This window comes from Corapipo altera, unplaced genomic scaffold (assembly GCF_003945725.1).
Source record: "Corapipo altera isolate COAL_440 unplaced genomic scaffold, ASM394572v1 24b, whole genome shotgun sequence".
Classification (NCBI taxonomy): Eukaryota; Metazoa; Chordata; class Aves; order Passeriformes; family Pipridae; genus Corapipo; species Corapipo altera.
Genome location: NW_020884888.1, coordinates 2055506 through 2066642, shown reverse-complemented (window position 1 = coordinate 2066642; position 11137 = coordinate 2055506). Strand labels below are relative to the sequence as shown.

Sequence of the window (11137 nt, the reverse complement as noted above, 5' to 3'; positions counted from 1 at the left end):
CAGACACAGGTGCTATGAGCCCTATAGCCATCCCCTCTCTTCCTTGTGGCCTCATCAGCTGGGAGTTAATTACAATCCCTTTATGTCATGGAGGAGAAATACAGTGAGGGGAGAATAGTGTCTCTGTTCTGGTCCGTATGTAGTTCAACCTCTGGGACAACCATGGTCCAACTCTCAATATCTAATTCAGATTGCATAACCAGATACTGCAGGCATGTATTTATATAAAAGCTATTTTAATCAAAAGACTAGCCATTAAATTGCCAGTGTTCTTAAGCATGCTTCACCAATTTTTCCACTTTTAAGACTCAAGTAGACAATTTTTTAATGTTTTATAAATGATAAAAAATTCACATCAGATTTTAACAGAATTAAGCATACTTATTCAACACACATGGGGCCTCTGAAAAAATGTTATTCAATTTAATAATTTTAATTTACATTGTATATGTACATGAGCATTTCTTTCAACCCACAGGTTAACACCACAAAAAAAAAAAGGAAAAGAAAAAGAAAGAAGAAAGAAAAAAAAGTACTCTGGTTAGCGGAGTGAAGAAACTCTTGAGACACTGTTGTCTGAAATAAAAGCAAGGCACTCTCCCTTAACACCTGATATATTCCTGAATTCTGCCTAGACAAAGGCATGTTCACACTGAGAGAGCTCTAAGAATAGTAGTAGATTTATTCTGCATTAACTCTTTCTTTTACCACTGTGACCTGTCACTGGTTGCACTCTAGGATGAATCAGTGTATCGACGTTGACATGAAGGACAATTCCACAGATGATGGGATTTGGGAGAGTATCACAGCTAAGACTATCTATGGAAGACTGGAGGACATAGACAACGTGAAATTTCACATGGGGCTCCGAACCTGCTACCTCCCACTAACATTCCACTTAATAAATAAACCTTGCTCAACAAAAAAGGAATTTCACTGTACTATGCTGATTTGCCTGAAAATCCTTGGTAAGGGCCCACTCGCAAACAGCTCCTGCAAGCCCTCATCTGGCTGGTGCTCAGCACCTGGCAGGATTTGTCCCTAGATAAAAGTAGTTTCTCAAGGGACCTTGTGTCTTACACAAGGAGACAAAAGCAAACATACTTTCTTCGGATTTTGTGTCTGTATGTTTTTGTATGCGCACATGTGTGTGAGTGTGTATATATATATATATGTATATATATATATTAAGTATATACAAAAGCAAATTCAGTCAAAATATATTTATCTTGCTGGTCAGGCTTGTTACAGCAACCTACAAGAAACATTAGCTTCTCTGATATTTAATTATGCTATTATGTTTGCACATAAGCTTAAAAGTCAATACAAAAAGCAATACTTTTCCAAATATTATCTGCAGGTAAACCAGAAATATTAACTATAGTGATTAGAAGTCTGTTTCCCTATTGACACTACTATAAATCTTGATATAAGAATAATTTTTTCATAAAAGCACATCCAAACATAGTAAGTGATAAAATACCAGATTACTATTTGAAAACCATACAGTGACTCGATATCTGGGTTATCCTTTGCAGCAATTAGGCAATTCATTTGGCATCTGTTTGATTGTATAATTTAATTTCCATATAAACAGCATAGTTTAAAAAAAGACAAAAGCTAGAATGTTTAAAGCTAACAAAAGATACAGTGACATCAGGTTGACATTCAAAATTTTCCTTAGCAAAATGACCAACAAAATTTTGACTCAATACAGTGCATATAAAGTTTTTTAGAACTAAATTTTTAAATATTATTTGAATTTAGCAAAACATGAGCAAGATTTTAATATCAAAGTGCTAAACAGTACTGCCTTAGAAGTCACTGCAAATAAACTGTAAAATAACTCTGCTTGTGATTTGACAGATATTTTATATACAAATGGTTAATAAAAAGACACACGCACACACACACGCACACAAATATAGTTATATACATATATATATATACACATTATATATATGTATATAGTTTTCCAACTGGTGTATCTGAGTCAGTGTGAACACCCCATTTAGTTATCATGTGTAACAGGGCTCCCATGAGCTGGCAGTCATTGCAATAAATACAGGCAAAGCCATTACAATATACCATGCATACAAACATTTATACAAATAAAGACACTATGCAACAAATTATCTCATATTAATATGGCATCAACAGTATAAACATACAAAAAGGAGTACGAACACGGAATGTTTAAACGCAGCCCACTATATCCTTCCTAGCACTTACATTCATACTATTTTACAAGACTTGCTTGTTCTTGAAAACGATCTTCTGTCTGTTTACTAACTAGTCACTTATGTTAGAAGTCTAAAACGGAACTATCCCTGATGCTGACCCTGTATGCTCCAATCACTACTTACTCGGATTTCCTTAGCTAAGGAACAACTGAGCCACAATTGCTCCCGTGTCTTCCACTTACATTTGTCAATAAGTCACGCTACATGGAATCAAGTTTGGAAAACTCTGTCAGGTAAGTTAGTGCATGTAATTTTCTCACTTGATTTCTTCCATTTGTTTTCCTAGTAAAATAAATTAGTTAATAAACGAGACTTAGTAAGACAGCACTTTAAAAAATTGCACTTGAACATGGGAGCTAACAGCCATTGTCATTTTGCTATATTTGATTTGTATGAAATGTTTAATTGAATGTACTTTGCTAAAAAAGTGAATTTTTGTTTAGATTGTGCTGATGTATGTGCCCTTGATGCAGGAAGTATGCTAAAGGTATCCTCACAAAACACATACTACCCTGGCAAACAACTATTTGCTGTTCTTGTTTTCAAACACAACTTCTACAATTTTATTCCTCATAGATCATGAGGTGTTAAACAACAGATTTAAAACAGTCATGTTAACCTTTTACTGCTGCTGGGATAGCATTGTCCAAAAGTGCCTTATCAGCTATTTAAAAAACCCAAATCACACAAAAGAAAACAAAGAACACAACCCCAAACCAGTAAGCCAGTAAGTTTCAGGCCTCAGGTTGTAAGGACAAAGCGCCAGAAAAGACCTCATTTTAGACTCGGAGCTGCTTTTCTGTTAAGTGAGGGCAGAAATGTTAGCTGTAAGTCACGATCCATTTGCCTGCTCTGGTGGGCGTTTGCCTTTCAGGAGGGTGGTTTGACTCAGAAGGGTAAGGTGTCCAGAAACAGCCTGTCGACAATGGAAGGGGCTGGCACCAAATCTTCCAGTTTCAGGTAAAAGATGCGCTGCAGTCCCAGTGTGCAGAGAGAACGCAAGTCAGCCAGAACACCCAGTACCTTCTCTGCAGACTCAAGTGGTTGTCCTTTGTTTTGGCAACTGAAAGTTAAGTGATCTTTCAAACTGCTTGTGATCTTGTTGCATAGCTCTTCCACTTTCTTTGGTTCTTTTAATCCATGTCGTTCTGCAAAGTGAGAGAAAAAAACCACATCAGCATCCTTAGCACAAATGGAGACAACTCACTTTCTTCAGCATAACCCAGAGCCATACTCTGAAACTCAAAGCAAAAAGTGCTTTGAAAGTGTAAGATTTTTCAGAACAGATGGGCCTATACAATGTCAGTGAACCTTTCTGCCATGCAAAATAAGAGACAGCAAGTTCCCTTTTCTCTTTAGCTGCTAAAATAGGCAACAGAGATGCTCAGTTATGACTGCAATACTAGTACAAGGAATTCAAGCATGCTGCATATCTGACATAATTTTTATGATATGAGACAGAATTAATTGGGTGATTTTCCAGCAAAACTATCACAGGAGGTGTTTTGGAGATTTCCGTGCTTCCCCACCAGTTGTGAATGCTCAATAACTATGGCAACCATTATTTATTCAGTGAATTCAAGTGGCGATCGATATCCTTAGCCAGCTCCATCAGTGCCCAGCCTAGAATTCCACCAGGAATTTGCAGACACTCTTATAAGAAACTAAAGGCACCTTACTACCCTTTGTTATTTTGATCAGCTGCTGCTTTTTAGTTTATTCATCTTTAAAAGCTCTAAGATAAAAGAAGCCTGGAAGTTAACTATTTTGCTTTGAGTGAGCAAAAGTGAATGGCTACTATGTCATCCATTGCAAAAAACTCATCACTCCTAAAATGAAGGGGAGCTGGGGTTTGTCCCCCTTCAAATACCTTTTTAAAATAATTCAATGATGTTAAATGCATTCCCAGTTCTTTAAGCATAAGCATAATGAATCAGATTTGTGATTCATTAAAAGCAGGCTCTTTACTGGGGAAAGAATTCTGTGTTGTTTGCTATCAAGGTGTAGTGGACATACTGAAATAACAGAACAAAAATATTCAGAACAAAAATCTCAAATTTGTGATGTTTTGATTTGCCTTTGACTTTGAAATTCTCAGGTAAGAACTGGCTTCACAGCAAAGTCATAACAATTCACACACGAAATAGAACTGTACCAGATACGGTAATCTAAGAAAATGCAAGTTATATTAATTGTAAATCAATCAGACATATAAAACAATGGCAGCAGTGGATGAGGAGTAATTGTGGCAGTTCTCATGTTTGATGCATTTGAAGTCGTCTCCTTCCCTGGACCTCTCTCGCACCCCTGGCAGCCACCAGCCACATTGTGCCCATTGTCCCCAAGTCTTGTTCCTCTATGCCAGGAGGAGCAAGCTATAGGTATGTTCTCTGCCTGTCCCCTAATGAACAGTGAAAAGAGTACAGTTTTCTTTGCTTCTAGAAGCAGGAGTAATGCCTGCACCAGAGGTAGTGGTGCCTTGCCCAGGCCTGTGTATATAAACTCCTCGCTGCCTCCCCTCACCACCTGTTTTGGCTAGGTGCTCTTTACAAACCAATAAAACAGACAGGATTCAATGAAGGCAGTCATAATATGTAAAGGTCTGGTTTTCCACTGATATTCACCCATTTTACACTTTTTTTCAACTGTACTTACTTAGGCAGAGTTGGCTTCTGAAAAATACTGGTCTGGGATCAGAATCAGAGATGTGCAGACATGTATGTCTCTGCCCAGAAGCTACTGTGCTCTATCATTTAAGTACCATCAATCTGCCCTGCTGTTTCAGAGCAACACTTGTCCAAACAGTGGCATCTGCTTCAGACATCTTTTTCACCTTGCAGGAATTAAAAACTCTAGGTATTCTAAGTGCCTTGTTTACATTAAAACATGAGAAGTCAATGAATATTTAAAGCCTTTCCAGTAAATGGTGTATAGTGTAATTATGTAAGCCTTAACTATACAGGTCACTGAGAGTAAATACTTAGGCAGATTCTGCCATTAAAAATCTTGGCAGATAAATATTTTATACAGGTTGGAAAAGCTGTAGGGTTTTTTTTTTTTTTTTTTTTTTACCACTAGCCTACTGAGAGAATCTGCAGGACATTAAATTAATCTTGCAGTCTTTGAAGAGTTCCCATCTTTTAATCTGTTTTGTGCCCTAGCTGTGTAAGTGAAGATATTTTTATAGATCTAGGGAGCAGAAATACTAGAATGGATCCCGAACCTGACTATGAATTAGCAGAGCACATTTTTAAACCACTGCCTCAGTAGGTGTGTACGTTGCTACTGAGTATGGAAAATTATCTCTGGTTTTGGAGCATGCAGCAACTTTATTAATGTTTACAGCCAGAACTAAACGGCCTGTCTTCCACTGACAAGTTCAGAAAGTTTCATAACAAATCATGTCTTTGGTGAATAGCCATGAAATAGACTGATGCAAAACACTATGCATGCAAAGATTATTGTGTTAGTAGCCTTACCTTGCATAAAAAAATCATGGAAATTCAGAATTAACAGATACTCTGTCATTGAGCTGCTCTCCACTGCCATAATACTAAAGCAGCCACCAACAAACCAAACTGTCCTCTCTCCTGCATGAGTTGCCATACAATGGCTTTTGCTACTTGCAAATCTCTACAAAGGTTAATTTCTCATGACTGGAACTGCCTCAGGGGTTTTCAGTTTTCAGTCCCTAAGGCATCCCTTGTGGACCTTCAGAAAGCCAAAGCCATCTATGTGGAAGCCTTTCTGCTGCCATTGCTGTCTCTGGGGTTAGCATCAAACTAGCTTCTGAAGAACATACTTATCTAAGAAATAGCTCCTCTCCTTGGTAGACTTGAGGAGTCTTGGTCCTAATTTACTCAAAGATTTAAATTTAATAGGGCTCAAATATCACACTTGCTTGCCTTTTCCACCTTGTCCTGTTTGCCCAAAGAAAGACCCACAGTCTTTCTTACACAACCTAGAGGGAGCAGCAGCAGGCACCTGTTTTAAATGTGTGCAGTGGCACTGAAGCCGATGGCCTCTAATCATTTGCCATCATCCACAGGATGTTTTTATCCACATGGGAATGATAAGGCCAAGATTTATCCCCAGAAGGACAGCTGGTCAAAATGGATAGATTTTCTCTAACTAACTGAGGAGGTGTGTAAATATTATCGTATTCAGACTTTCTTATAATGACAATTAAAAAGGCACATGTAAAGTGAACATAGGATTTCTCAGCCTTGTGTTTTAGGATACCATTGATTTTTGCAAGAAAAATGCTGATTTATGGCAAAAATGCTGTCAAAATGACTCATCAAAAGTTTTGCCTCTAAAGCTCTCCAAACTTAGCTCATCCCGGCAAACTGAACACAGCAAGTTTTTTACACTTTCTCCTTTTCCCGGGAAGCTCAATGCGATTCTTTGCTATCATTATGCTGATCAGCAAAAACTCGATAGGAAGAAAGCAAAAAAGCAGGAAAATTTATCACCAGCTGTGCTAATCCCTCTTTCCCTAACTTCTGACACCACATAGACCATGGCAGGGTTAGGCAAACTGAGCACTACCTTTATAGAAAGTGCCTCTCAAAGAGTGCAAGTACCTCAAAGAGCTTGAGTACCTCAAAGACCCCTGGGCTTTGCGCTCTGTGTCAGGGTGGGTCACTTTTAGCCCTAATTTATTCTGAGGTGTCAGTCTGATCAGAAACGCAACTGATTAACTCTGCAGACTTAAAATAGGCCTCTTGATTGTCTCAGTTTCAATGTAGTTACATGATTTTCTCTTCCCCCTTCACAATCCTCTTCCCCTTCTATAACTCAAATAAAAAGGCTCAGTTGCCTGCAGCTTTCTGGCTGTCTCGTGTACACACTGTTACAGAGGATTGCAACTCGGAACATACAAGAGTCTCCTTTCCTGTAGCAATCTGGTCCATATTTATCCTGCCTAATTCTCAGGCACTTTGCAAGGATCCCCAACCTAGACACACAGACTTCTCAAAGCTCCCCCTAACATCAGTGGAAAGATAGGCATTTTTAGATTATTACAATTTTCGGTGGATGAATCATCTTCTTGAGGCACCCTGTATTCTGCGTCAGGTCTGCAAGGTACCTCAAGTCAGAGTGACCACACAGAACACCACAGTTTGCTCCCTCCTTTGAGAAAACCCCAGCGTAACACACAGACTGCTGGTTGATGTAGAAAGAAAGAGTTCTTGCCTCAGCAAAAGGTGGGAGTGAAAAAGGAGGAGTGAGTACTTTACTTTGACGCTGACAGTATTTCCCTCAGCTAAGTGGCAGGGGGAAGGCAGACAATGCAATCTGGAGGGGTTTTTTTATAACTAGCTCTCCTACACTCCTCCAGTCTGCCACCTGCTATGTAGACCCAGCACATGAAGCACCCACAGCAGAGGATATCCTGGCAAGAGGACTGAAGGATATTTGCTGCTGAAGAATAGGTAAGCCCCTCTTCCAGAGACAGGTTGGACAAATTCATGTTCAGAAGGAACTGCAGCAGCCAGACTCTTTTTAGCCAGACTGGACTCATTACTATTTCTTGGTATGACTGATGGTGCTAAAAATTGTGTTTGTAAACTGGAACAGAAAGCCCAACAGCAGGAAGACAAACACAAACTCATAATTAATTGAAACCTCACAATATTCTTCAATGGTCTGGTGCCAGTCTAACAAAGCATTAAGAGTGTGAATAAGCCCAATATATACAGTGGTTCTGGGCTGGTCTGTAACACACTTAAAATAAAACATATGCTGAAAGAGCTTGGCTGAATGAGGGTTAGAATGCTCTGTACTCGGCAGCATCCCACTGAGAGCATCAAGTGGGCAAAACAATAATAGTTTGATGTGGATAGAGAAAGGAAGGGGCAGAGAGGAAAAGCGAATCGACGAGAGAGAGACACTGAGAAAAAAAAACCACTAGAAGTTCTAGAGAAGGCAGAAATTAGAGTGTGGCCTTGAGATGATCTGCTCTGGACTCTCAGTCTATATTTTTACAATGTTAGAAAAAACCTGTAAAACAGCATTATAAATGGTGATTTGGAAAGTTAAGGAAGCATTTTCAAGTTCAGGCTGAGCTAATATCTGGTCATCAACACTAACCAGTCCAGCATGGAGTGGTTGTGCAGGAACACTTGTGATCCATAAACATGCTAAACTGATAGAAAACGTCCATGTGGAACTAATGACAGAACTCACCCCAAGATGACCAGCACTTCCTTTTCATGTTGGCACTCTTCTTTAGCTCATTAGATCCTACCTACCAACAGAATAAGTGATCCAAAGAAAAAGAACATGACAGAACTAATTTTTTTGCTTTCATGGGGATGTGTGGGTGAGCGTCATGTGTTGTTTCCTAACTACATTCTTCTGGGTGATACTTAAGAGTGACACTGAGGTGCTCTGGAGGAAGTTGTGTCCAGCCTTTCTTAACCAGCTGAAGGAAGTAAAAAAAGAGAAGAGAGACAGAGAGAGGAAGATACTAGAGGAGTACCTTAAAGTAAAAAGATGTGTTTTGGCACTACAGTGTTTTAAGTTAACTGTTTACAAGACACAATAAACTGGATGTCGCTTCTTTCATTCTGGGTGCTCTTTCAAGCTGGTCTTATCTGAAAGGACTCGAAAATTCAGCAGCAATCTGCCATAACACTTTTCCTTTTAGGCAACATACTACAAATTTCCAAAAACCAAAAAATAAATAGAAAAAGCACAAATATACGGACTCTCTAATGGATTATATAATGCAAAATAATATGCATTCCTTTAGTTTTACTCAAAGCAAGCAGTGTGGTGAACTAGTGAGTCCTGTGATACTCACTAAGTCTCTTGTCGTTCTCTTCAAAATCACTAAAGAGATCAAATTACCATATATGCCTATAACCATGCATCCAATGCTGTCATCTTCAGCTGTGGTTGAGACAGGACATGGAACTTTGCAGCTCCAAACAAGTCAGCAGGGTTAATTAAAGGTCCCTGGAACTACTGGAGCTGTTACTGCGGAGACGATTTGACATCCCAAAATGAGAGAACAGCCTTCAGTATATCTTGGGACACTGAGAACAGTGGAATGTCTTTTAGTCTCCAAAATTGAATTTCAGATTTATTCTCTCTTCCTTCACTGGGAAACAGATGTTAGTCCTCCCTGTCACTCTTGCAGAATAGAGAGAGAATATGCCAAAGAGAGTGGTGACTCCTCTCACTTTTCTCCCTCAGCGAAACTGCCAATGGCTAGTATACAAGAGGGTTTGTTTTCTTTGTTTGGGCTATGGACAGCATTCATGAAATCAAGAAGAACAAACAGGTCATTATTCCCAGAAGCAATTTCTCTTTATATAGAGAGACAATTTTTGAATTTGATGCCATCTAAGATACCATACAGTATTAAAATAGGCTATAACTATTATAGATCACAGGGTTATTGTCTGTTTCTTTTTTTGGTTAAACCATCAAGTCATGAACAGTTGTCTAATGCAAAATAAGAACTGGAGCAGTCTATGTAATAATCAAGAAAATTTTGCTCAAGCCAGGATTTTTGTTTTGCCATGTTGCTACTAAAGGCAAACAGCTAGATTCACAAAACAGATCCTTCCTGCTCCTTCCTATCTTGCAGCCTAATTACATGGATATCCATGTGGAACATGGAAGATCCATGGTCAGATTCTCTTCCTGTTGGAATCAGACCAGAGATTGGACCTTGGGTGTCCCTCTGAGCACCAGCTTGTCCCCAAATCATCAGGCACAACAGCCATTCTGCAGCCCATGGAACATACCAAGTTGTCTTAAGACAAAAGATAGTGATAGTCAATAGTCAGATATCCCATGTTCCTTGAAAAGGTCACTCTCTTGGTCTGACTCACAAAAAGGACTTGAACTAGGGTTTGCTAACTACCCACTGCCTTCAACAGTTCACTACAGGAGAAAAGAGTACCTTCCCCAGAGCTAAAGAATGGCATCTGAACACCCATGTAAATCTAAGCCAAACCTCAAAACGATGCTTAAAAACGTTAAACATTTTAGAATTTTTCAGGTTTCAGATTTCCAAATTTTCTCTTTATTATTTTTTCTCTTTTGGTAGGACTAGCTGAAAACCAGTACATGGTTTGTCATATTCAAACTGTAGGGAGGAGGCAAGAAGCCATTTCTCATTCTGGGATGCCACACCAGAGGCAAACCTCAAGACTTTCCTGAATAAGAAATTTCAATACACTGTTAATGAGAAAGTCTCAAAAGAACCCTGTCCACCAGCACTTTGTGGTGTAGTGTTCTCTTAGCCATAATCACCTGGTTTCTTCTTACAGGTTTTTTTTTTAATATCGTTCATCAGTATACAATACCATCCGTTTTCAGGTGACCAAATTTCTGGCTGAGTCCGTAAGTTAGCTAACTGCCCTTGGACATCTGAAACCACTGAATATGTCACTAGAGCTTTGGTCTAATTTAGATCACATGAAAGTATATGCTGTCCTTAAGAGCAAATCAGTAGAGATATACCAGCCTCATGAAATAAAAGAATAAGCAGAAAAGTATATTCATTTTAAACACCGTCTCATACAGGTGAGACAATCAAGAGAAGATTGACAAACATAGAAAATTCTAAAACTTTTATGTACAGAAACAGTCTCCTTTTAAAGGCAACAGTTGCTTGCATTTGTTTAGAAACTTCGGGAAGACCAGCAAAATATAGCAAACTCCTGGAAGGCTTACGATCAAAGAAAGGAAGAAATGTGGGCTGTTACCAATTAAAACCTATTTCTAATTATCTTAGGGTGACCTGAGCCAACAACTGGACAACTTTTGGCAAGCAAGCAGTGTCTAACTGAACAAATTACCATGTTAAAACAGGGCATGATTTTGTAAGGAAAGTTAAGTTTTTGTCCAACACATTTGTTTTTTCTTCATTC

The 11137-nt window shown here is 38.8% G+C and overlaps 1 protein-coding gene across 1 annotated transcript in view; it reads right to left on the bottom strand.

Annotated features, from left to right (window-relative positions):
* Positions 1-219: 219 nt before the first annotated feature.
* The window catches only part of NR4A3 (nuclear receptor subfamily 4 group A member 3), a 29610-nt gene continuing 18692 nt past the window's right edge, over positions 220-11137 (bottom strand). Inside the window, exon 8 of the mRNA XM_027643883.1 lies at positions 220-3391. Within this exon, the coding sequence (XP_027499684.1) occupies positions 3132-3391 (260 nt within the window). The 3' untranslated portion in view covers positions 220-3131. The remainder of the gene's footprint in view (positions 3392-11137) is intronic.